Source organism: Eleutherodactylus coqui, chromosome 4 (assembly GCF_035609145.1).
Source record: "Eleutherodactylus coqui strain aEleCoq1 chromosome 4, aEleCoq1.hap1, whole genome shotgun sequence".
In the NCBI taxonomy this organism is placed as follows: Eukaryota; Metazoa; Chordata; class Amphibia; order Anura; family Eleutherodactylidae; genus Eleutherodactylus; species Eleutherodactylus coqui.
The window spans coordinates 75,212,459-75,239,644 of NC_089840.1; the positions used below are offsets into that span (position 1 = coordinate 75,212,459).

General features: G+C 47.2%; 1 protein-coding gene across 1 annotated transcript in view; it reads right to left on the minus strand.

The window, feature by feature from the left end:
* Positions 1-6,825: 6,825 nt before the first annotated feature.
* LOC136625482 (protein ABHD15-like) overlaps positions 6,826-27,186 on the minus strand; it is a 34,826-nt gene continuing 14,465 nt past the window's right edge. The window contains exons 2-3 of the mRNA XM_066599685.1: positions 24,084-24,436; positions 6,826-7,952 (exon numbers count right to left, since the gene is read on the minus strand). Of these exons, the coding sequence (XP_066455782.1) occupies positions 7,412-7,952; positions 24,084-24,436 (894 nt within the window). The 3' untranslated portion in view covers positions 6,826-7,411. The remainder of the gene's footprint in view (positions 7,953-24,083; positions 24,437-27,186) is intronic.

Consider the following 27,186-nt stretch of genomic DNA (forward strand, 5'->3'; position numbering starts at 1 on the left):
TTGTGCTTATTCTTAGCTAGTTCTTTCTGCGAATGAATAAAGAAATTCTGTTGCCAGGTTTAAGCGCTCCTATCAGAGAACAGCATAAACGTATGACAGAGACCCAGATACTAATGCTGGGACAATTGCTTTATTTCTTGTTCATAAAACTCACCGTCTTTGCTACAGCATGACTTCACTCCATGGTCTAGAAATCCAAATCCTGGCTGACGGCACCAATGATGTAGCCAGTTGTTCACCTCCAGAATCCAGTTCCATCTCCTTGTTCCATGGCCATCCACTGGGAGGATGTTCTCTCAGTTCCTTCACTTTCCTGCTGAAGTCTTCAAAGTCTCTACAAATAGTTGCAAACACTGCAAAAAAGGACATTGCAACTATCTTCCCTGTGCTGTTGAAGGAATAAAAGAATGCAGACTATTCATTAACAGAGATTTGGTGAGGGAACACTTAGCTAATTTATATGAATTCCAATCCAGGTCCAGATGAATTACATCCTAGGCTACTGAAGGAAGAGGTAGAGATAATTGCTGAACCACTCACCATAATCTTTGAAAATTCCTGGAAAACAGGAGTAGTCCCAGAGAGTTTGAGAAGGGTAAATATTGTCCCTATCTTTAAAAAAGGGAAATAAGTGGACCCAGGAAACTACTGGCCTGTGAGCCTGACTTCTATACTGGGAAAGATCTTTGAACAAATAATAATTTGTTCAAAGATAATAATTATTAAACAGCATGTACGCAAGTACTTAGATGAGAATGATGTAATTACCCAGAACCAGCATGGGTTTGTAACAAATAAGTTGTGCCAGACTAATCTAATTTTCTTCTATGACAGAATCACAGACTGGCTTGATCAGGGAAATGCGGTGGATAAAGTATAACTAGACTCTAGTAAAACCATCCTTATTGAAAAAATGACCAAATACGCGATCAACAAGGCAACTGCTTGGTGCATTCGAAGCTTGATCAGTGATTGTAAATGTTTATATATGGCTGCACATCTAAATGAAAGAATGTCTCAAGTGGGGTACCACAAGACTCTGTCCTGGGCCCAGTGTTGTTCAACAGTTTTATAAATTATCTAGATGAGGGAATTAAAGGGAAACTGATCAATTTTGCCAATAACACAAAGGAGAGATAGTTAATATAAGAGAAGAGAGAGAATTCAAAAAGACCTAGACAAGCTTGAACAGTGTATGGTGACTAACAAAATAGTGTTTAACAGGGAGAAATGCAAAGTCCTACATCTAGGCAAGAAAAATGAAAAAGCACATACAGAATGGGAGGAATTGGGCTAAGCAGCAGCACGTGAAAAAGATTTGGATATACTAATAGATCATAGACTGAACATGAGTCAACAATGTGATGCAGCAGCAAAAAAGACAAACACAATTCTAGGATGTATTAATAGAAGCATAGAGTCTAGATCACGTGAGGTCATTATCCCCCTCTACTCTTCCTTTGTCAGACTTTGAGCTGCATAGTGAGTTGTTCGAGCTGTGAAAAAAAGCAGGACTCGTGCTGGATAAAGGAGAAGAAGAGGCTGCTACTGAAGATTCCTCTCCTCTAAGGTGCATCGGGATGACAGAGGAATGGTGCCAGAACCAGAGAGGGGGTGAGAGACCTGCTTTGCCTATTGCATAGAGCCAAGAAGGAGACAGCAGACGCACTACAATTCCAACCTGGAGGGAGCAACTTGATTGTGATAAGGACCGAGAACAGTGCAGTAGAGTTTCCCTTCTGACCTCAGACAAGATGGGTTTGGTAGCATCGGTGATTCCCAACCCATGGAAATCTAAGTGAGGCCAGCCGCAGAAAAAACCCCCGCTAGGTGTGTACACTAAGTGAAGGATTAAAGTCTAGTTAGTCAGCAGGCCTGCAGCAGAAGACATGGCTTGTACTAAGGATACTGAACTGTTGCTAAGTTTCTGAGACATGTTCATTGACTTTGTAATTTAAAGGGACATTGCACTTAGAGGGAAAGCTGTATATTCTATTCTCTCAAATGGTATTGTTCTTAGTTGAGTACTGTTATCGGTCACAAGGGATTACTGTTATTACAGACTACTCACAAAGGGTTGTAATGCCTACATTTTAGCTAGCGATACTAAGTGCCTAGGTCTTTGAGGGTGAAAGTTGAACTGTATACTCAGTATTTTCATATTATTGTTCCACCTTATCTTCTTGTTTTAAATAAATATTGTATATGCTGGTTACTCCATCTACTTTATTGTATCCTGAATTCTGCATCACAACACTACTACCCATGACAAGTTTATAGAGTTTCTATAACAGCATAGTTGCTAACTAACTCTGCGGTTGGCGTCTCCCTCTGATACCTGGCATACAGCAGAATCATGGGACCCATTCCCATTGAAGGCTCTGACAAATGTACTAATTTTTTACTCAACATTGAGCACCCTCTCACCACAGGTCCCATAGCAATGCTCTGGACTGCCTTTACACTCAGTATGCCACTGCATTACAGTGACATCACTATAGGGATATACATGTACTCCGCCCACACTCTTGCAGGACCAATTACAAGCGCACAGTCTTGCCTGCATTTACAAGCACTGACCACTACACAGGGGTCAGAGCAACTGCTTCCGATCCAACTCCGATGTATTTGTGGCACTGTCAACGGGCACACAATCAGCTGATCAGTCAGGCATCTGAGCGGAGGATCTCAGCCGATCAACTATTAATGAGGATAGGTCATGATGAATAATATTTTCCCATGAAAACCCTTTTTTTAGGAGAGATGCTTAGGATTGAGTCCCTTACATGTGTTTTCATTTTGCTTCAGGACGGGTATCATCTCTCCAAATCAATGTCCGACCCTTTATACAGGTCTTTAAAACAATGATTGGGAATTGAAAACCAAGCCAGAATCCATACACAGACAGCTGTTTCGGGGGGTTTGCCCCTTATCAGTGTGCAGTAGGATTCTGGCTTGGCTAGTGAGGGGCCTACAGACATGGGTCAGGAAGGGTATCATCACTCCTTAAGAAGAGCACCTAAAAGGTGAGTGAGGAGACTTAGTATAAAGGGTTGGACGTAGATTTCCATGAAGGCTGCCATCCAATAGGTGGTGCTGCAGAGGTATTGTTCAGTCTTCCCTATTTGCACTCATTTTTCTTGAAATTTGTTTGCCCTGAATTTGTATGACCACGCTTTAGTCTTACAACTTTGTACTATGCCTTACAATACTTTTTGCAAGCTGTCAGCAATTGATATTGGAGAGAATTCTAAGGACAGAAACCAAGGATTCCCGAAGCCAAATCCAATAGTGACACGATCGGTCCTCTCTTTGCCCAGAGACTCCATGCCCCCTTCAGTAGGATTGTATGTACTGTATAAGTAACTCCATAATGATCTCTAGTGCTGTTAGTGGCGAAGAGCAATAGCAATGCATGAAGTGCCCTTTAGGCAGGTTTATAAATCAAAGTCTTGGGGTGGATGTATATCATAGGGGGCTTTTCTTGGCAGCAATGTTAGCAGTCATATGTTCTTTCTCATCTCGCATGGTGTTAAGGAAATGTAGTTGAACAGACTGTGTCTGCCATGTGCGCTCTCCCACAGGAGTGGGGAGAAGCTGTTAGTTGTGATTTATTGAGATGGTAACGTCGTCTAGGTATGCCAGGCATAGCATACCAATCCAGCAAAGCAAGTCAATTGCTGAAGTAATTAGGTTAGTTTATAAATATAGCTTTTGAAAATGTGTATAGGGAGCCGTGTACTAAAATAAAAGCAATTTTTGAAGCATGGAGGCTTGAAAATAACATTTGGACCCCAGAGATCTGCAGAAAAGCAGTAAAGGCTGTTTATCATATGACTGTGAAATGACAGTCTCAGGCCGGGTTCACATCTGCGCTGGAACCTCCGTGTTGAGTTTCAGATACGGCACAAAATACTGGAAGAAATAGCGCTGCGTGCAGCGCTTTTTCTTCTAGTAAAATGCCAGGCAGCTGAGCAGAAACCATACGCACCCCATTATAGTGAATGGGGTCCATTCAGCGCTTTTTAGTTTCATCATAAGACGGACCCATTCGGCCAGGGAATTCCCTCTTTCCTACTCCCCAAATGGAGCAGGATATTAGAACCCCCACTGCAAATATGAAAACAGCCTCACTGTATGTGTAGTGACATGAAGTGTGGCACTACAGTAAAAATACTTAATTGCAAGTCAAGAGCAACTGTCCTAGCTTCAGCTCATTTACAAAAGGGCAGTGATGCTGGATTTTGTTTAATAAGAAGATGGGGTCAGAATAGGGAACCAAATAGTTAATTCAACTTAGTCATTTCACTATAAAATTATTGTTGAAGGACTTGGGTAAAACCTCTCTGTATGTAGCAAACAGGACCTTCGACTACAATGGGCTCGCCTAGCTCAGCAGAAAAAAGAAGCTCCCCAATTGGTCGAGGGGCTGAGCTAACCACAGCGGAGCTGAAACAAGGTCCCTGAGTGGAGGAGGTGGGGAAATTTCCAGTTCCCCTGATCTGTGGCGCAGTAGATAATTATAAAAGTGTTGAGTGGCAGGAACAAGTGAGACAGTGGAGAGAGAGTGAGACAAAGAGGCAGAAGGAGGGGGGAGGAGGATGTTTGCAGCCAGGTGAAGCCATCTCACTGGCTTCTCCCCTGTCCTGTAGCTAGAAAAGCTTAATTACAACTTCAAGAAACCCTGTGTGCAGCTGATCAATCACCTACTATGCCGAGAGAAGCTTGCACTTGTCTTCAGGACCTGAAATCCTTCCAAGCTGTGCCTTCCCTCCATGCTTCCACCAAACAGCCAACACAGACACAGCATTGCAAGCTGCAGAGAACAGAGATCCTCCAGACAGTCCTGCTGAGTGAGTACTGGAGAATCACCGAAGGGACAACAGGTTTCGACAAAGGCTTATGGAGCCCCCTGCGACCCCCCCTTTTGCGATTTCCAGAGGACCGGTACCCCTTCTGTCCCACCCTGTACGGCTCAAATACCGATAGACTCTCCTCACAACGCAACTGCATACGAGACCCCACCCCTTTCTTCCGTCCCCCCTGCAGAGCATCGGTGGCGACATCAGCAGCAGGACAGGCGGACGGGGTGTGAAGGTAAGTGAGACCTCAGGGACTGAGTGCGGTATCGACTGAGCAGGGAGGAAGGGGAGCGCAATGGCTATGGCAGGACGGCCCCCACTGGGTTAGCTCCCCAGTGGCCCAATCGAATTGGGGGTTGTGCAACGCCAGCCACGGCATCCCTAGTACCATGTCTACCGACATTTTCTCCATCACCAGGAATGATAGACCTTCCGAATGGCGACCCCCCACCGTGAGTTGTAACACTGGTGTCCTCCATCGTACCAAGCCCGAAGCAAGAGGGGTAGCATCAGTGCTAGCAAAACGAATTGGCGTCTTCAGCGCCACAAATTCAGCCCTCAGGGGCTCAACGAGACGCATGCTTATCAGGTTAGCGGCTGCTCCGGAATCAATAAACGCCTGCCCTAGGCGGGCGAAGTTCCCGAATCTAACCTGGCAGGGTATCAGAAGTCTAGGACGTACCTGTGGTCCTAGGCGACCCTCGGGAATGGAAAAGGCCCCGCAGCAGGGACATTATAAGCTCGACCCTCTGGGCCTCTGAGCCAGAAGAACGGGGACGCATCCGAAAAAACAGGCGACACGCCTGTTGAAAAACGAAAAACTTGTTCCTCTCCCCAGAGAACACCTCGGGAAGAGGGCACTTGGGTTCGGGACTGGTAAAGGCGTTCTGCCCCTGTGACAACGCCCACTGCTCCTGGGCCACCATGCGAGCTGACAAATCCCGGATCACCGGCACCAGGTCTTGCAGCTGGTTTGCAAGGGCGCTGATCACCGCCATGAAAAGAAAAACAGTATTTTAAGGGCCAGTTATGTTACGGTACTCTGCCCCCCGAGCGCCAAGTGGGGTGCCCTGATCTTCCCGCACCCCACTGTCCCTGCCTACTTGCCTCGGCCCTGGCTAACCCCAGGCGGACAACTGGACGGCGGTCCCTGCCCTGGCTAGGGACCTGGCCGCTGACAAGAAGAAAGCTACCTAATGGGGGGAACAGAGTGCCGACAGGGGAGGCAGATGGATCAGACCAACAAAACTTACAAGGCTGGAGATGGAGCTCACAGGAAAACTGGAAAGATGCTGGATAGCAACTAGTGCTGACTGGGCCAAACTAGACTAGAGGCTAAACGAACTAACAAGAACAAACAGAACAATAGGGAACCAGAAGGAGCTGACCGGCAACTAGGGACTGGCTGAGGATAACCGCAGACAGACTGGCTAGGTGCATGCAGAACCAATAACTGGCAGTGAACTCAACTCACTGCCAGTCTTTTAACCACACGGCTCCGCCCAGGGGCAGAGAGTGGGAGGGGGCCACTCCACCCCCTGCTGAATAAGAAGAACGGAGGAGTGCGGGCGGCACCCTATGGGCGGACACGCCCACGCCGCCGCCCACCGGCCGCCCCAAGCTGCTGGGATAACCTCGACACAGGGCTCCAGGCCACCGGAGCCGACGCCGGAGCGACGCGCGCCGACCGCGGGACCCCGTGCCGCGCTGTATGGTAACATATAGTCTGTACAGTCACTCTTTTTTTGTGTCCTCCCACAATTCCAAATGCTGTGATATTCACTGGTTGGGAACATTCCATAGATCTGGAAATGAGTGTAACAATGATTTATAGGCCATTCTGAGTTTGTGGAAAGCTAATTGACAAACTCTATAAGAACTGTGGCAGCTGTCATTATTGGTTGTTACCCGGAAAATCTAAAATGACAAAACAATATGAACAGACTTCACACAAGACAAAATATAAGTGCCTGAGGGAGATTTCCAGTTTTTGGTTTTAATTGCAGGAAGAATTGTTGATTGGAATGCATGACTTTCTAGAATATTGCAAGACATGTAAAATAACTCCATCAAAGCGAAGACTGCAAGAATATGGAGATGCAAGATAACATCCCATCAGATCGCCCACTTCATTATGGATTTTTATTTTTGGAACGGATTTAAAAGCAAAACGGGCAAAACTGACTTTGTTGCTATGGGATACAACACATGTGCTTTTATTTGATGACATGTCATTGGGAAAGCCAACAGAGCATATTATCTGTGGGATAAACAGTATACTATATTATCCAAGTTAGCTGCTACCTATAGAAACGTATTTTACTGAACTTTGCATTAGTTTACTGCAATGTGTAAGAAATCCCAGGAACAGGGAGTAGGTTTACTATGGCAAGGCCTTTAATTTCCTATAGTATTTTTAAAAGGGTTACATAAGACCAATTCCCTTAAAATCCGTAGACCGAGATCCAAGCAAAATCTTATGAACCCAAATGGCTCAACAGTCTAAAATTGTACCAAAAATACAAAAATGCAAATTGTGAAGTCCTCTGTCATCTTGTGTAGGACCGCTGCCAGTTATAGATTTGATGAATATTGTGAGGACAGCTTTGTTCTTTTCTGCAAGATACCCTGTCCTGAAGTGTCCTGTTCATGGAGTTTGAGAGGGTTCCTTTCCTCCTGGAGAGACCTTTCAACCTTTCTTCCATAGCAAAAAAGTCAACAGTAGACTTGAAAAAGTCCAATAGTGCACTGTGACTCCACATAGTACCGAACATGTTGTCTTTGATAAAGCCACAATGACCACCATAATGGCTCATTAACAAGAAGAAGTGGGGGTTTGTCTCAAAAAGCTCAAAAGGCACAGTGCTATGGGCCTCCCCACGGATGGGATCATCATGGCTACAAATGCATAAGACTGGAATAGCCACTTCATCAATGTCTCTTAAAGGGTCATTTCTTTCCCAATAGGCATCCCATGTCAAACCATTGGGAACCTTGGTCTGGCAAAACAAAGTTTCTTCAAGTTCCTTTAGAGTCCGACTCCCTAGAAGTCTTTCCATGTTGATTTGCCCTCCCAGAGCTGTGGCATATCTAGAAAGAAAGAATGGGATGAGATAATATGGAAATTAAAGAAATTGACATTTTCCATTATCATGAGAACTTCCGAAATGTTACATTCACCACTCGACTTATCTCCATTATTGTAAAAGGGAAAAGCACTAAATAGCCCCCTCTTACTACTGGAAGCAGTTGGCAGACACTCTGAGTGGCCACTTTGCCTGCGCTAGACTCCGCCCTACTGTCAAACAAAGCAGGCGGGCGCAGTGAGGAAGAGAGAGCTATGCAGCACATTCAGGTGCATGGCAACGAATTCAGGCACAACAAGCTCCAGAAACAGACAGTGCTGGTTAAACCCCACCTCAATTAGAGGACGAGCCCTGAATGTTCTCCATGCAACAGGTGCCATATAAAAGGATTTGCTACTGCATCACAGTAGTACATAGTGCAGGGACTGTAAAAGCAGCTTCACACGACCGCATGCACAAATACACTCGCCTCAGAGCAACATATTTGCTCCGTGAACAAGGTTTGATGAGGCAGATTTGCACGCTTATGTGCACACAGTATTGTACTTTTTGCACATGAAGGGCCATTTCACACACCCCTTCCATGATTTGAAAGGCTATTAAGTCGAAGGAGGTCCAGATGTGTTCTTTTTTCACACTCAATTGTGCACAGTATTGCGCTTTTGCGCACATATTGAGTGCGGATTTGGACACCTCCCATAAACTTGTATGGAGCACTTGGTGGGCAAATACCTTACTCCATGACCCAGATCAGCAACCCCGCTGGTCCCTAATGTCTATATCCTGTAGTATCATTGTGTTTTAGGAAGACATCTAGTCCCCTCTAAAACTCCTCTATGGATTTTGCCATCACCACGTCCTCAGGCAGAGAGTTCCACAGTCTCACTGCTCTTACAGTAAAGAACCCTCTTCTGTGTTGGTGATGAAACCTTCATTCCTCTAGACGTAGTGGATGCCCTCGTTACTGACGCAGTCCTGGGTATAAACAGATCCTGGGAGAGATCCTTGTATCGTCCCCTCATGTATTTATACATAGTTATTTGATCGATGATAGTTATTTGATGACTGGCATTGCTTACGCGAGTTAAATCTACAGTCCACTAGTACTCCCAGGTCTTTTTCGATATCCCTTCTCCTTTGCAGTACCCCATTTAGTGTATATTGGTGACATCCGTTTCTTCTGCCCATGTGCATAACCTTAGATTTATCAATATTGAACTTCATTTGCCATTCTTCTACCCAAGCCCCAAGCTTGTCTAGGTCCATCTGTAGCTGCATATTGTCCTAATCTAATATTTAGATTAGGACAATGTAATAATTGCACTAATCAATATTTAATAACATTACTCATTTTCATGCCTTTGATTACAAGGTTTATTTGCTTTGTTTTGTAACTCCTTTTGCTGCATCGTACCATGAAGCTGCTTCGCGATACCACTAGCTGCAACATGTCTATAAGCAGATTTTTCTATAACTAAAAATGATCTACATAAACAAATGTAGGTTACTGGTGCATCCTTGCATTTAGTCGACAATGTATATAGTTTATACATAGAGATGAGCGAACGTGTTCTTCCGAGCTTGATATTCGTGCGAATATTAGGGTGTTCGGGATGTTCGTTATTCGTAACGAACACCATGCGGTGTTCTGGTTATTTTCACTTCCTTCCCTGAGACGTTAGCTTTTCTGGCCAATTGAAAGACAGGGAAGGCATTACAACTTCCCCCTGTGACGTTCAAGCCCTATACCACCCCCCTGCTGTGAGTGGCTGGGAAGATCAGGTGTCACCCGAATATAAAAGTCGGCCCCTCCCGCGGTTCGCCTCAGATGCGGTGTGAGTTAGATGAGGGACAGTGCTGTTTGTACCGGAGCTGCTGTAGGGAAAGAATTGGTAGTTAGTGTAGGCTTCAAGACCCCCCAAAGGTCCTTATTAGGGCCACTGATAGCTGTGTGTTGGCTGCTGTTAGCAGTGGCAATTTTTTTTTTCTCAAAATCGCCTCTGCAGACCGTTGCACCTGGCATTAGGGACAGAAGTGCTGCATAGGCAGGGAGAGTGTTAGGAGTGAGTGTAGCCTTCAAGAACCTCAACGGTCCTTTCTAGGGCCATATTTATCCGTGTGCAGTACTGTGCTGGCTGCTGTTAGCTGTGCTGCATTTTTTTTTGCTTCTCAAAATCGCCTCTGCAGACCATTGCACCCTCCATTGATACTGCAGGGAAAGAATTGTATAGGCAGGGCCACAACACAGTTGTTATTCATTGAATATACGCAGTGCTGCCTTTTGGTGCCAAAAAACGGAAAATAATTAAATTTGTCCTGCCTCTGTCCGGCCTAACGCCGGTGGACACGTGTGAGCTGCGTCTGCAACCTGTAAAAATCAGACGCACCCAGCTACGCTTTACTGCTGGCTTTGCCATTTGCTTTCCTTAATTGGGAAAAAAATACCTGCTCTGCCAGAGTTATAATAACTCTGCTACCCTCACGTTCTGTGACACATAAGCAGGGACACAGCACAGTTATTAAACTTCTCATGTTCATTGAATATACGCAGTGCTGCCTTTTGGTGGAAAAAAACTGAAAACAAATCTATTTGTCCAGCCTCTGTCCGTCCTAAGGGCTGTGGACACGTGTGAGCTGCGTGAACAACATTGCTAAATCAGACGCACCCAGCTACGCTTTACTGCTGGCTTCGCCATTTGCTTTCCTTAATTGGGAAAAAAATACCTGCTCTGCCAGAGTTATAATAACTCTGCTACCCTCACGTTCTGTGACACATAAGCAGGGACACAGCACAGTTATTAAACTTCTCATGTTCATTGAATATACGCAGTGCTGCCTTTTGGTGGAAAAAAACTGAAAACAAATCTATTTGTCCAGCCTCTGTCCGTCCTAAGGGCGGTGGACACGTGTGAGCTGCGTGAACAACATTGCTAAATCAGACGCACCCAGCTACGCTTTACTGCTGGCTTCGCCATTTGCTTTCCTTAATTGGGAAAAAAATACCTGCTCTGCCAGAGTTATAATAACTCTGCTACCCTCACGTTCTGTGACACATAAGCAGGGACACAGCACAGTTATTAAACTTCTCATGTTCATTGAATATACGCAGTGCTGCCTTTTGGTGGAAAAAAACTGAAAACAAATCTATTTGTCCAGCCTCTGTCCGTCCTAAGGGCTGTGGACACGTGTGAGCTGCGTGAACAACATTGCTAAATCAGACGCACCCAGCTACGCTTTACTGCTGGTTTCGCCATTTGCTTTCCTTAATTGGGAAAAAAAATACCTGCTCTGCCAGAGTTATAATAACTCTGCTACCCTCACGTTCTGTGACACATAAGCAGGGACACAGCACAGTTATTAAACTTCTCATGTTCATTGAATATACGCAGTGCTGCCTTTTGGTGGAAAAAAACTGAAAACAAATCTATTTGTCCAGCCTCTGTCCGTCCTAAGGGCTGTGGACACATGTGAGCTGCGTGAACAACATTGCTAAATCAGACGCACCCAGCTACGCTTTACTGCTGGCTTCGCCATTTGCTTTCCTTAATTGGGAAAAAAATACCTGCTCTACCAGAGTTATAATAACTCTGCTACCCTGACGTTCTGTGACACATTAGCAGGGACACAGCACAGTTATTAAACTTAGATAATTCATTCACTAGAGGCAGTGGGGCCTTTCGTTTTCCAAAAAGGGCAAAAATTATATTTGGCCTGCAGTCTTGCGCCAATTTATTTCCTGCCTGTGAAATCAAATCACTGGTAATACAGCATGCTGAGGGGTAGGGGTAGGCCTAGAGGACGTGGACGCGGCCGAGGATGCGGAGGGCCAAGTCAGGGTGTGGGCACAGCCCGAGCTCCTGATCCCGGTGTGTCGCAGCCGACTGCTGCGCGATTAGGAGAGAGGCACGTTTCTGGCGTCCCCACATTCATCGCCCAATTAATGGGTCCACGCGGGAGACGGTTATTAGAAAATGAGCAGTGTGAGCAGGTCCTGTCCTGGATGGCAGAAAGTGCTTCGAGCAACCTATCGTCTACCCGCAGTTCTGCGCCGTCCACTGCTGCCAATCCGAATCCTCTGTCTGCTGCTCCTCCTTCCTCCCAGCCTCCTCACTCCACTACAATAACACCTGCTCAGGAGCGGGAACACTCCCAGGAACTGTTCTCGGGCCCCTGCTTAGATTGGGCAGCAGCGGTTCCTCTCCCACCAGAGGAGTTTATCGTCACTGATGCCCAACCATTCGAAAGTTCCCGGGGTCCGGGGGAAGAGGCTGGGGACTTCCGCCAACTGTCTCAACAACTTTCTGTGGGTGAGGAGGACGATGACGATCAGACACAGTTGTCTTGCAGTGAGGTAGTAGTAAGGGCAGTAAGTCCGAGGGAGCAGCGCACAGAGGATTCGGAGGAAGAGCAGCAGGACGATGAGGTGACTGACCCCACCTGGTGTGCAACGCTTACTCAGGAGGACAGGTCTTCAGAGGGGGAGTCAAGGGCATCAGCAGGGCAGGTTGCAAGAGGCAGTGCGGTGGCCAGGGGTAGAGGCAGGGCCAGACCGAATAATCCACCAAGTGTTTCCCAAAGCGCCCCCTCGCGCCATGCCACCCTGCAGAGGCCGAGGTGCTCTAAGGTCTGGCAGTTTTTCACAGAGACGCCCGACGACCGACGAACAGTGGTGTGCAACCTTTGTCGCGCAAAGCTCAGCCGGGGAGCCAACACCAACAGCCTCACCACCACCACCATGCGCAGACATATGATGGCCAAGCACCCCGCAAGGTGGGACGAAGGCCGTTCAGCGCCTCCGGTTTGCACCCCTGCCTCTCCCCCTGTGCCCCAACCTGCCACTGAGATGCAACCCCCCTCTCAGGACACAGGCACTACCGTCTCCTGGCCTGCACCCACACCCTCACCTCCGCTGTCCTCGGCCCCATCCAGCAGTGTAGTTCAGCGCACCGTCCAGCCGTCGCTTGCGCAACTGTTGGAGCGCAAGCGCAAGTACGCCGCCACGCACCCGCACGCTCAAACGTTAACCGTCCGCATAGCAAAATTCATCAGCCTTGAGATGCTGCCGTATAGGGTTGTGGAAACGGAGTCCTTCAAAAGTATCATGGAGGCGGCGGCCCCGCGCTACTCAGTTCCCAGTCGCCACTACTTTTCCCGATGTGCCGTCCCAGCCCTGCACGACCACGTCTCCCGCAACATTGTACGCGCCCTCACCAACGCGGTTACTGCCACGGTCCACTTAACTACGGACACGTGGACAAGCACAGGCGGGCAGGGCCACTACATCTCCCTGACGGCACATTGGGTGAATTTAGTGGAGGCTGGGACAGAGTCAGAGCCTGGGACCGCTCATGTCCTACCCACCCCCAGAATTGCGGGCCCCAGCTCGGTGGTGGTATCTGCGGAGGTGTATGCTTCCTCCACTAAAGCACCCTCCTCCTCCTCCTCCTCCTCCTCTGTCTCGCAATCAAGATGTGTTAGCAGCAGCATGTCGCCAGCAGTCGGTGTCGCGCGGTGTGGCAGCACAGCGGTGGGCAAGCGTCAGCAGGCCGTGCTGAAACTACTCAGCTTAGGCGATAAGAGGCACACGGCCCACGAACTGCTGCAGGGTCTGACACAGCAGACCGACCGCTGGCTTGCGCCGCTGAGCCTCCAACCGGGCATGGTCGTGTGTGACAACGGCCGTAACCTGGTGGCGGCTCTGCAGCTCGGCAGCCTCACGCACGTGCCATGCCTGGCCCACGTCTTTAATTTGGTGGTTCAGCGGTTTCTGAAAAGCTACCCACGCTTGTCAGACCTGCTCGTAAAGGCGCGCCGGCTCTGCGCACATTTCCGCAAGTCCCACACGGACGCTGCCACCCTGCGCACCCTGCAACATCACTTTAAGCTGCCAGTGCACCGACTGCTGTGCGACGTGCCCACACGGTGGAACTCTACGCTCCACATGTTGGCCAGGCTCTATGAACAACGTAGAGCTATAGTCGAATACCAACTCCAACATGGGCGGCGCAGTGGGAGTCAGCCTCCTCAATTCCTTTCAGAAGAGTGGGCCTGGTTGGCAGACATCTGCCATGTCCTTGGTAATTTTGAGGAGTCTACCCAGGTGGTGAGCGGCGATGCTACAATCATTAGCGTCACCATTCCTCTGCTATGCATCTTGAGAAATTCCCTGCAAACCATAAAGGCAGCTGCTTTGCGCTCGGAAACGGGGGCGGGGGAAGACAGTATGCCGCTGGATAGTCAGGGCACCCTCCTGTCTATTTCTCAGCGCGTACAGGAGGAGGAGGAGGAGCATGAGGAGGATGAGGAGGAGGGGGAAGAGACAGCTTGGGCCGCTGCTGACGGTACACCGGCTGATTGCCTGTCATCCTTTCAGCGTGTATGGCCTGAGGAGGAGGAGGAGGAGGAGGAGGATCCTGAAAGTGATCTTCCTAGTGAAGACAGCCATGTGTTGCGTACAGGCACCCTGGCACACATGGCTGACTTCATGTTAGGATGCCTTTCTCGTGACCCTCGCGTTGCACGCATTCTGGCCACGACGGATTACTGGGTGTACACACTGCTCGATCCACGGTATAAGGATAACCTGCCCACTCTGATTCCCGAAGAGGAAAGGGGTTCGAGAGTGTTGCTATACCACAGGACCCTTGCGGACAAGCTGATGGTAAAATTCCCAGCCGACAGCGCTAGTGGCAGAAGGCGCAGTACCGAGGGCAAGGTAGCAGGGGATGTGCGTAGATCGAGCAGCATGTACATCCCAGGCAGTGCAACAGTCTTTAAGGGCCTGGCCAGCTTTATGGCTCCCCACCAAGACTGTGTCACCGCTCCCCAGTCACGGCTGAGTCAGCGGGAGCACTGTAAAAGGATGGTGAGGGAGTACGTAGCGGATCGCACGACCATCCTTGGTGACGCCTCTGCCCCCTACAACTACTGGGTGTCGAAGCTGGACACGTGGCCTGAACTAGCGCTGTATGCCCTGGAGGTGCTTGCTTGTCCTGCGGCTAGCGTCTTGTCGGAGAGGGTGTTTAGTGCGGCTGGGGGAATCATCACAGATAAGCGTAGCCGCTTGTCAACCGACAGTGCCGACAGGCTAACACTCATCAAGATGAACAAAGGCTGGATTTCGCCAGACTTCTGTTCTCCACCAGCGGACAGCAGCGATACGTAAGCAATACGTAGGCTGCACCCGCGGATGGAAGCTACCACCATCCAAAACGGGGACATTTCTGCTTCATCAATCTGTGTCGAATATTCCTCCTCCTCCTCCTCCTGCTCCTCCTCCTGAAACCTCACGTAATCACGCTGAACGGGCAATTTTTCTTAGGGCCACAAGGCTCACTCAAATAATTTTTCTGAACAATTTTTATAAGTTTCAATGCGCTTAAAAGCGTTGGAACTTTAACTTGAACCAATTTTTCGTTACACTGGGCTGCCTCCAGGCCTAGTTACCACTTAAGCCACATTAACCAAAGCGATTAATGGGTTTCACCTGCCCTCTTGGCTGGCCATGGCCAATTTTTTGGATGTACATTAGTACTGTTGATACAGCAATTTTTGTGGGCTCTCGCCTACAGTGTAATCAAATTAATTTTTAGCCCACCTGCATTACAGCTGACGTTACCTCAGCTGTGTTGGGCAATGCAATGGGATATTTTTATGTACCGCCGGTGGGTTCCAGGGAGCCACCCATGCTGTAGGTGCACACAGAGTTTTTAATACATCTGTACACTTCTAAAGAACCCCAGTCTGACTGGGCCATGCAGTGTGGGCCGAAGCCCACCTGTATTACACACAACATTACTACCTCAGCTGTGTTGGGCAATGCAATGGGATATTTCTATGTACCGCCGGTGGCTTCCTGGCACCCACCCAGGCAGTGGGTCCACAGGGAGTTTAACCTACATGTGTCCACTTCTAAAGAACCCCAGTCTGACTGGGGCATGCAGTGTGGGCCGAAGCCCACCTGCATTAAGCACGACATTACTACCTCAGCTGTGTTGGGCAATGCAATGGGATATTTTTATGTACCGCCGGTGGGTTCCAGGGAGCCACCCATGCTGTAGGTGCATACGGAGTGTAACCTACATGTGTCCACTTGTAAAGAACCCCGGTCAGACTGGGGCATGCAGTGTGGGCCGAAGCCCACCTGTATTACGCACGACATTACTACCTCAGCTGTGTTGGGCAATGCAATGGGATATTTCTATGTACCGCCGGTGGCTTCCTGGCACCCACCCATGCTGTGGGTCGACAGGGACTTCACAATAGGGAGTTGTACCTGCCTGTGTCTATGAATTAAAAAGCCCGGTCTAACTGGGGCATGCAGACACCTTGACAGAATGAATAGTGTGTGGCACATAGGTTCCCCATTGCTATGCCTACGTGTGCAGCTCCTGATGGCGGTGGCACAGGATTCTATTTCTCATTGCTTCTGTACAGCATTGTGGGCTATCGCCCCGCCCCTTTTAAAGAGGGCCGCTGCCTAGCCATGCCAACCCTCTGCAGTGTGTGCCTGCGGTTCCTCCTCATGGCAGACGCACTTCTAAATAGACATGAGTGTGGTGTGGCATGAGGGCAGCTGAAGGCTGCGCAGGGACACTTTGGTGTGCGCTGTGGGGGGGAGGGGGGGCGGTTGGTCAGCATGTAACCCAGGAGAAGTGGCAGCGGAGTGTCATGCAGGCAGTGATTGTGCTTTGTTGGAGGTAGTGTGGTGCTTAGCAAAGGTATGCCATGCTAATGAGGGCTTTTCAGAAGTAAAAGTTGTTGGGAGGGGGGGGGGGGGGCCCACTCTTGCCGGTATTGTGGCTTAATAGTGGGACCTGTGAACTTGAGATGCAGCCCAACATGTAGCCCCTCGCCTGCCCTATCCGTCACTGTGTCGTTCCCATCACTTTCTTGAATTGCCCAGATTTTCACACATGAAAACCTTAGCGAGCATCGGCGAAATACAAAAATGCTCTGGTCGCCCATTGACTTCAATGGGGTTCGTTGTTCGAAACGAACCCTCGAACATCGCGGGAAGTTCGTTCCGAATAACGAACACCCGAACATTTTGGTGTTCGCTCATCTCTATTTATACACACTTTGAATTCCAGAGCGCTGTCATTTTTGTATGTGAGACTTTTATAAACAGGAAAGTGACTCAACTGGTCACACTCTTGCACTCTCAGAAATAGTTATGACACGAAATACCTCCTTACAGCTGTATGATGGGCTAATAGAATATATTCTAATCATTGCTTTTATTTTTCACCGAACTGGCCCACGGAATGGGAGAGGTTTGTACACATGAACAGAACTGAGGAGTTTCTGCAAGTTTGTGGGCATTCCAAGTCAGGATGAGGATGAGGATGGGGTTACACATGTCCCGCTATCTGAGATTCAAAATGGTCAAGAGTATTCATTTTATTGTAGGTACACTTTGCATCTAAAGACTGTAGTATATGGAAGCAGAACTTTAAAAACCACATTTCCTAGAGGTTTAACTCAATTCTTTAGCTGATGTATAATGGATCATAAGTTTTCACATACAAGTGTACATCAATATATGAAAGAAAGATGAATATACCTCTCCAGCGCTGGGTGAGGAGGGGTTATGCTTCTTTAATATATTTTGGCCACTTGCTTATACCCAATGTTAAATGCTCCCCTATTACCACCAAAGGCTAATAGTATTGCATTGCATTTATAAAATCTCATATTAGAGGTTCCCAACCTTCTATACCATCTGAGCCAAATTACATTTTCAGTAATGGTTGGGAGTAGAGATGAGTGAGCGTACTCGGTTCGGGTGTTTTTGCACTCGAGCACCGCTTTTTCCGAGTAACTGACTACACGGACGAAAAGGGTGAAGAGAGCTCCCCCCTGTTCCCCACCAAGAAATGGTGAAATGATGCAAACATTGCCTGCTAAATATTTCAGTGTGATTCATCTGTATCAATTTCATGACTCCCAGTTTTGGAAGTAACATAGAGTCTCCACTCTGCTGCATCTATTTGAGGCCGGTTTCACACGGGCAACAAAATTGCGCAATTTTCTTGGGATGTGACAGTGCTACAAATCGCACGTATGTGAAGCCCATGCTTTCCTATGGGTTGCTTCACATTAGTGATGTTTTGTAGCATGCAACATTGAGAAACAAAAAAAAAATCCACGCCTCCAGGAAGCACCGGCTCTGATTGACTCAGATTTTCATATTCCTGGCCAGAAAGAGATGCCTGAAAGACAAGTGCCGGGGAGAAGACAGCATTTATGTGATGTATGTGCATTTTTATGTAGCTAAGGCTTATCCTTAAGAAATGCTATGAAAAGCGTACACTGCATTACTCGCAGCCAGAATATTGCCGCGAGTAACGCAATGCAAGATCGCCCGTGGACAGGAGCCCTAAATGGTATTTTCGGCCCTTCCTGTTTAATTTCTGCGTTATACACTTTCTTGCTTAGTGCCAGGAGGTCTCAGTCATCACTGCCTATTCAATCTAAATGGCCAAGTCTTATCCTGTCCCTGACTGACTAGTCATGGGGAGATGCAATTGAGTCGCACCAATATATTTCCATGAATATTAAATTAAATATATATTATCCAAAGTTATTTAACCTCAACGAGATTATATCAAATGGGTAGACTTCCTGATGACCACCATCACAGATATTAAGCTCCCCATGCTGATTTTTGACATCTTATATGGTGTTGACATGACGTGTGGCAATCTGGGTAGGTTTGAGATTTTGGAAGCCCCTCTGGATTTCAACCCTGAAATTTGCCTCTTTGGATTGCCAGATGAAGAGATGTGGGAGCATCAGGATAGGAATCCACTTGGAGGGACCTTATTTTTAGCATGGAGGACCATAGTGCTGCAGTAGATGGAGACAGACCCCCTTCCTTGTCTCGATGGAAAGCGTTAGTTAATCCCTTTTCAAAATATTGTATATAAAAACAGGCAGTTTTACAAAAACAAAAAGTTTTACAAAGTGTGGAGGAAATGTTGCGACTGCCCAGTACATTGGTCCTCCGCTCTCCATGGCTATCTGTCTAATTTCCCCTCTTGGCTATCTGTCTAATTTCACCTCTTGATAAGGCCATTTCATTTCGGCTGTTGCTTGCATTCCAGATCTGTATTGCTCCGATACTGATGTTAAGTGGTGACACATCTCAGGCTGTCTGCATTTTGCAATCTTCTATGCTATATCTCAAGTGTGAATATTGCTATTGTGTAATTGTTACAAAATGTCAACACTTTTCTGTTTCTTTTTTTCTATTTTGAATATCCTTCAATAAAACAAGTTTACTAAACAAATTTCTGTGTGAAATCAGCCACTAGTATTATGGCATCTGAATTGGCACCGTCAGGCTGCCTGCAGACGGCTGGGTCGGATCCCGCTGCGAGAATTCTCGCAGCGGGACCCGACCCGAGCCCCTGCAGAGAGCAGCGCGGGCACTCACCTCACCCGCGGCCCTGACTCTTGCATGTGCCGGCTGCCGGCGCATGCACAGAGCGGAGCCAGCGAATGGTGAGTGACGTTTCTGTGCGGAGCTCTGCGAGCCCCGCACAGAAATAGGGCATGCCGCGGTTTGTTTGCCGCACGAGATTTCGCGCGGCCGTCTGCATAGGATTGCGTTTGTTAACGCAATCATATGGCAGCTTCCAGCGGTTGAAATCCCGCTGCGGAATTTCTGCCCGTCTGCAGGTGGCCTTATAAAGGAGAATTTCAAGATTAAAAGCGAGGCTCCATCTTTGAAATCACTTTTAAATTATATTGAGGAATTCTCTACAACTCTGGGCAATTTGATAGCTCATGCATGTTATTGTCAGCAGAATACAGGCTGCTATATGGAGAATACAAGATGACATGGTGCAAACTGTTGACAATGCAAAGAAATTGCAGCCATCCTCAAATTAATCTATATGAAAAATTAACTATAATAAACAAGAGGGGGACATAACTAGATCCTGCTGAAGTGCAGCCTGTAGAACGCTTACATCATTTGAGCAGGTTTGTATTGTGCAGTCCACTGAATGTGCTCTTCAAATAGTTTTAGTCATAGTATGTCTAGTTTGCATGCCCCGCATAGAGAAAAGGATCGAGTCACAATATGAAAATCTTTGGTCTACTACTGATTTACATTGCCTAAGGCAAGCTCTGTACACTTCTTGTCACATAAAAAGGAGTATGTGTGCTCTGTTCTCAGGCCAGGTGTATACAGCCGCATGTCATATGGAATGGAATATGGTGTTATCTAATCACAGCGCTGCATCCCATTGCAGACAACAGATGAACATTGCATTCCATTAAACTAATAACGAGGGTGAATGTGGTCCATGACCCAAGAGCAACTTGTCTTTTATTTTGCCAGCAGGGCTACGTGCAACCAACACCACCATGTGTCCTTGGACCAATTCTAACGACTTACTACACGTTGAAAGCCAGGTCATATTTTACACCACTGGAATGACTATAGGGGGTGCGGTTGCACCCGTGCCCAGCCTCCTTAGGGGGGGCAATAAGGCCTCTCTTCTCCATATAGGGAGCCCAGTACTATGAATAAAGCATTATAGTTGGGGGCCCTGTTACAGGTTTTGCATTGGGGCCCAGGAGCCTCACGTTACGCCTCTACGTTAAAAGCACACACTCTTCCCCTACCTCCCCCGCCATGAGCCTTTAGCCATGCCCATTTTACACCTGTAGTCCCTGGGTCATGTTTCCAGAGCTGTCCACCTGTTCCATTTCTAGAGCTGCCCTTTTAGGCAAATGCAGGGTTTGTGAATGGACAATAAGCTTATAACGGTAAACGCACCATGAACATTCAATAACTTATATTGTTACCTTTGAACAAAAACAGGACAACTGTTGGGCACATAAGTAGTGGGCGGTCAGGTGTCATTCACTGTGCACATGACCATTCAGCTACTCACAAGCTTCAGCGGCCATAGAAGGATCACAACTCAAGCCTGTGCGTGGCTAACTGGTCATGTGCACAACAAGTGGCACATAACCGCCCGATGCTTCTTCTCGGTTCCGTGCAGGCACTGGGACTGCAGCGCTGAATTGGAAGTTGCCATGATAGTCGAATATTCAATTTCTCTTTATTTTAACCCTTATAATTTTTTTAATGTCCCTGAAAAGCCCTTTAAAGTGGCTCAGATTGCTCACTCCCAAGCAGGCAGCTGCTTCACTGTTAAGACTCGCAGGGAAGTGCAAACCTAGGATTGACAGTAACTAATAGCTACTTAAGCAGAGACAGAACATCCTGGCATGTGGTTCAGTGCTGCTTAGTTTAACTTAATTCCAGGCTAGACTGAATGTCTCTGTGGAGAAAGTGGCTGGCTGGCAGGAAAAATGATTTATGGAGAAGAGATAGTAATTGTTCCAGGCAAATGCATCGTGTTGCATATAGGGCATATGCAGTAACTCACCAATTTGTCAAACTCTTTAGTGTTCCCAGTTGGAACACTTTGTATATCCATGATGCAGTAGTACTGTACCAACAATGTAATGCCAGTTGTATTCTTGTCCAGTCTACCAGGTAATCTACTTTAATGCTGAACACCCTTGACTGGAAGAAGTTATTATAGTGGTCTGGGCTGGTTAGAGGAAAAAAAAAAAAAAAGGAGATTTATGATTTAACTCTAATCAGAGAAGACAAAGGAATGCTAAGGGCTAACTTCCATGAAAATACTGTATGAAGCACTATTTACTAAAATGCCAGACTGCAGCTGAATGGAATACATGACAGCCAGTAGGACAGGTCGGGCACTGTTCCAGTCTGGCAGGTGCTAGATATGACCCTTCCATTTTTGCATTTGCTCGGCTTCTAAGATAAAGCCAAGCAATGGAGAAAAAGATTTAACGTGAACAAGCCCTAATGACTACAATCTGACAAAGTGTCACCTGCCAGTCTTAACCTTTCCCATTAGGGGTGTCTGAAAAATTGCCCTTAAATACATTTTTTGGAAAGAGGAGCACGAATATGGTTCTAGATAAGCCATGCAGGTATAGCCACTGTCATACAATACATCCACGGCGTCAACTCAGAACGTTCCTATGCATCACAGATTTGGCATTGAAAGATTCTTTGTAAAGCAGAAATTGTTCTATGCTCATGTTATTATCTAGGTTGCAAGGTCAAAATGTTTTTTTAAATTTTTGAAGTTAACAAACTACAACACAAACCAAGCTTAACAGAAAGCGGAGAACACAATCCTTATAGACGGAACTCGGAATATTTTACAGAAGTTTTGTTATATCTAGATTGTCATCAAATCAATTATATGCATAGTATTTTATAGATTATACCAACAGTTGAAGTTTAGCAACCTCCGAATGTAATCAGCTTAGGATCAAGGCTTCTTCACACGAGCGCATGCGCAGAAACTTTCGCTGCTTTGCAACATATTTCTGCATGAACGAGGTTGGATGAAGTACATTTGTGCATGTCTGAGCATAGATAGTACTGTACTTTTTGTGCATGCAGGGACACTTCACACCCTTTCCGTGGATTAAAAGGCCCTTATCCTATTGAGGTCCATATGTGGTTTTGTTTTTTTGGCACAGTGTTTTACCCTTCCCCTTGCGTAGTTGTACACCTACCATAGACTTCTATGGGGGCCTTTGCTGCAAAAAAGGCAGAAAGATACAGCAGGTCCTACTTTCTTCTGTACGCTCATGAGAACGAACCCATTGAAATCAATGGGTTGTATTCTCAGCGTTTTGCTCGCGTATATTTTACATGTGCAAATATCGTCATGTAAAGAAGACATAAGGCAAAGTCTAAAGCAAGATCTGGCTTGTGAGCTCAACAGTACACTTAAAGGGGTTTTGCCATTACTTTAAATTGCTTCATAACCACTCTGTCCTTCTTGGCTACTGAAGATTATGACATGTGCCTGCAGCAGCCAATCACTGGCTATATTAGGTCACTCCTGTGGTCACTTATTGGCTACAGCAGTCACAGGTCCTGATCATCAGTAACCAAGAAGGACAGAGTGGTTGTGGAGAAATTTTAAGTCATGGGAAAACCCCTTTAATACATCAGCTTCCAAATATTTTTGTGGCTAATTTCTACTTACACCGGGTGCCCTTGATTTATCAAGTTTACGCCAAGTATGATCATTACCTGACCCTGTGATACAAAGCCAGCTTTTCTCTTGGATCACTGTGCCAATCCATGGCCACCTCTGCTTCAGCACAGCTGCAATTATTTTTGGCTGGCTTCCTCCCTGCGTTTGTCACAGTGCTTAACCTGCAAGTGACGACTAGGGGCTAGGATTGTCCACTTCGCATGGCAGACTTTAAACTTTCCCTGTTGTAGAACTTCTAACTTCAACCCACGCTGGGCTCCCTCTCATATATATGCACACACGCAGTTGCCTCTACCTGCTCGGGTTGCAACACCTCGTCTGGAGATCCTGACCAGGACTCCTGCACCCTCTGCTGTGTAAAGATGTACGCCTGTGTCTCTGCGTTGGTGTGAAAGATCATACATAAACACTGCAGAGGTGGACAGGGGAGGGGAGCAGATCAGTAGCAGCCATAGTTGGAGACTGACTATTCTGAGGCTTCTGGGAATGCCTGTTCCTCCAGGTGGAACAGAGTGAATAGACTGGTGGGGCAGAAAGGCAGCCGTTACAGGGGTAATACTCCTCCGGTACACTGAAAAGAAACATTTAAGAAGTTAGCTCAGGGTTATGTAGAAACCTAGCATCTTGCGTTAGGCCAAGTGCTCATTAGCCGTAATGCAAGTTGCACCAGAGAGACTCGGACACAACCCAATCGGACAGCACATGGACACCTGTCTCTGCACACCGAGATGCGTTGGGAAGTCTTATTTTTTTTGTGCATGAAACGGACAAGAATAGGACGTGCAGCGAGTTCTTTTTTTTTCACATGGACCATACGTTGGAACCAGGAAGTTATAACGGCACAAGGCGGCTGAACCAACTTTTTGGTTCTGGAATAGCCCTGATGGACCTGGGGGACAATGGATCAGTGGCTTCGTTTGCTATTTTGTACCTTCCCCAGCTGCCAGCCACATTTTTCTCAATGTAAGATAGCCCCTTTAAGCAATTTTTTTTTCCTAACTGCATTATGATTGGAGGGCAGACAATACGCTACATCTACTTCGATCAAACTCACTTACCTGCTCAAATACATCTTTTGGTAAAAGAGTAAAGCTGCTTGCCACAGCCACGGACATCCAGCTTCATACCAGTCTTGAAGACGAAAGAGAGGAGAGATGCAGCCGGCTGCTGTGATGTAGCTAGAGGAGCCGCACTCCCCAAGATAGGACAAAAGTAGTCCAGCACCAGTGCCTTCACCTGCTGCAAACAGTCGAGATGAAGGCTGACAATGGCGGATGTATCGAATGGCTTCTCGCAGGTCATTAGGATCACCGTAAGGTTGTAACTTTGTTGTGCTGAGAGGGCAGCCGTTTTGACATCGACGATTAAACAACACAGCCTGGTACCCGTGAGTGAGGGCCAAGTGGCACATCTGTCAATAAAGTGGACAGCAACGTTACATTTTGCATACCAAAAAAAGTTTGTTTGGTTAATCCAAATATTTGTTGGAAGTCAGATTAAAACATTTTGCAACGATGGCCCTTCATTGACTACATGTAATGCCTGGAATACAATGCTTATTTTTTTACAATACATTTTGCCCCCCAGTTTAGCCACAGAAACAAGTTGATGTCTGGGATGATTTAGTGAATCCTGCATTGAGCAGGGGGTTGGACCCGAAGACCCCAGAGGTCCCTTCCAACTCTACCATTCTAGGATTCTATGATCAATGCCAAGTTGCGCACAACTGTGAAGGGAGCCGCTTTACCACAATACTTCCTGCTTTGAAACAAATCAGAAAATAAAACCCACTGACATTTGTAGACCGCTCACAGCGAGACGTGTACTCCTCGTGCTAGTCAGTTACCCTTTTTGTATTCTCCCACAATTTCACACACTACAATGTGTTATTGACTGCAGCACTGTTAAGGTATCCAGAACACTAGAGTGTGTGGATCCATGCACTATCCATGTTACAGCACATGGACCCATTAACCCTTTCCAATCCAATTTGTATCCTGGTTTTCCTAGGGGGCTTACTCTTTTTCTGCCGTTATACAATGGTGCTAACTGCTGGCTAAAGCCAGTACTGCATGAGGTGACACGTTGGATAGGCTCCGACAGCAGAGCGGCTGGCAATATACAGTAAGAGAACCCCGACAGATGTCTTCCAACATCAGAGCTGTAGAGCCTTAAATCATAATGTTTTCAGAGGTCAGACTGTGGATTGGAAAGGGTTAAAGCTTACAAGGCTATGCACACTGCTGTTTTTTAACACAGACCATGAATATTAAAGGGGTGGTCTCGCGAAACAAAGTGGGGTTATACACTTCCGTATGGCCATATTAATGCACTTTGTAATATACATCGTGCATTAAATATGAGCCATACAGAAGTTATTCCACTTACCTGCTCCGTTGCTAGCGTCCTCGTCTCCATGGTTCCGTCTAAATTCGCCGGCAGCTTGCTTTTTTAGACGCGCTTGCGCAGTCCGGTCTTCTCCATTCAGCACGAGCCGCTTCAGTGTGCTCCCCGCTACAGCTCTTCTGCGCATGCGCAGACGAGCTGTCACTGCTCGGGAGCGCGCTCCTGCGGCCATTCTGTACCTTCCTCTGTTAGAGGAAGGTGCAGAGCTGCCGAGCTGTCCGGAGAAGCCGCCCAGCTGTCCCGCCGTCCAGCTGTCCTGGTAAGTGATGGGCCGGGGGGGCTGCCGCTGCGCCCGAGGGGAGGGGGGGGGGGCTGTCGCTGTGCCGGGGGGGGCTGTCGCTGGGCCGGGGGGGGGGGCTGTCGCTGCGCCGGGGGAACTAGCGCTGGGCCGGGGGGGCTGCCGCTGTGATGGGGGGGGGGCTGCGCCGGTTACCTTCTGCCTGGCGGTGGGTGACAGGTCGGCCGTGTTCACTCCAGGGGTCCGGTCGGCGGCTGCGGGGCGTCTGGTTGCCATGGAGACACAGCTGGTAGCGTCTCGGGAGCGCGCACGTCGGGCTACAGCAAGCGATGCGAAAAGAGCTGGTGGCCATCTTGGGAAAAAGTTTTATAAGTTGCTGAAACGCTGGAACGGTAAGTAGAAACCAGCTAGGAAAGTAATTTACAGGGGTAATTAGTAATGTATGTTTAATTAGGGGGACTGGGCAAAAAAAAAAATTCACTGCTTCCTCGAGACATCTCCTTTAACCCTTTGCAATCCAATTTTGGATTCAGGGTTTCCTAGGGGGTTTTCTCTTTCTGCCATTATACAATAGCGGCATCTGCTGGCTAGAGCCCGTACTGCGGTATGGGACATGCTAGAGAGGCCTCTGACAACAGAGCGGCCAGTGACATACAGTAAGAATACCTTGCTAGACATCTTCCAACATCGGAGCTGTATAGCCTTCAATCAGAATGTCTTTAGACGTCAGACAGTGGATTGGAAAGGGTTAAAAAACATTTTTTTTAAAAACTCACGGTATATCCTATTTTTTTTTCCAGATCACAGATGAGAATAAGGACATGCAAATACATGTCAATGTGTAGGGAGTCCACATATTGGAGAGGACACGGACAGCTGTCCAGGTGATGTCTGAAGTGTGTCGTGCCCGAACCTCGAGGGCCAAACTTGCACACACAGCAAATGTGCACCCCAGGGTAAGTCCAAGTATCCTGGTTTATAGCTTATCCAGATCTAGAAGCCAATTCAAAAAGTTAGGAGCCAACAACAACAAGCTGTAGGGCCAGGCCAACACTGCAACTGATTACGTGCAAGTCTGGCTTTCTAGTCACTGAAAATCAATGTTTTAGTAACAGTTTCCCATGACTTTTTGCCCGATTGCCGGATTGGAATTGGGAAGAAATTTTTTCCCTAAAATGAGGAAAATTGGCTTCTCTACCTCATTGGGGTTTTTTGCCTTCCTCTAGATCAATATTTCAGGATAATAGGCTGAACAGGATGGATGCATTACTATTTTTCAGGTTTACAGACTATGTTGTTCGGCTTCTTTCACATCTGAGCTCAGGGGTTCCGTTCGGGGATCAGGAAAGGGGAATCCCCTGGCTGAATGGATCCGTCTTATGACGGAACCGAACAGTGGCAAAAAATGGACCACCAATGTCTATAATGTGATCCATTCCACTGGTACATATTTATCTGCTTGCTCTCATAGGCTGTATTCACACATTGGATTTGCTACAGATTTCAGAATCGATTTC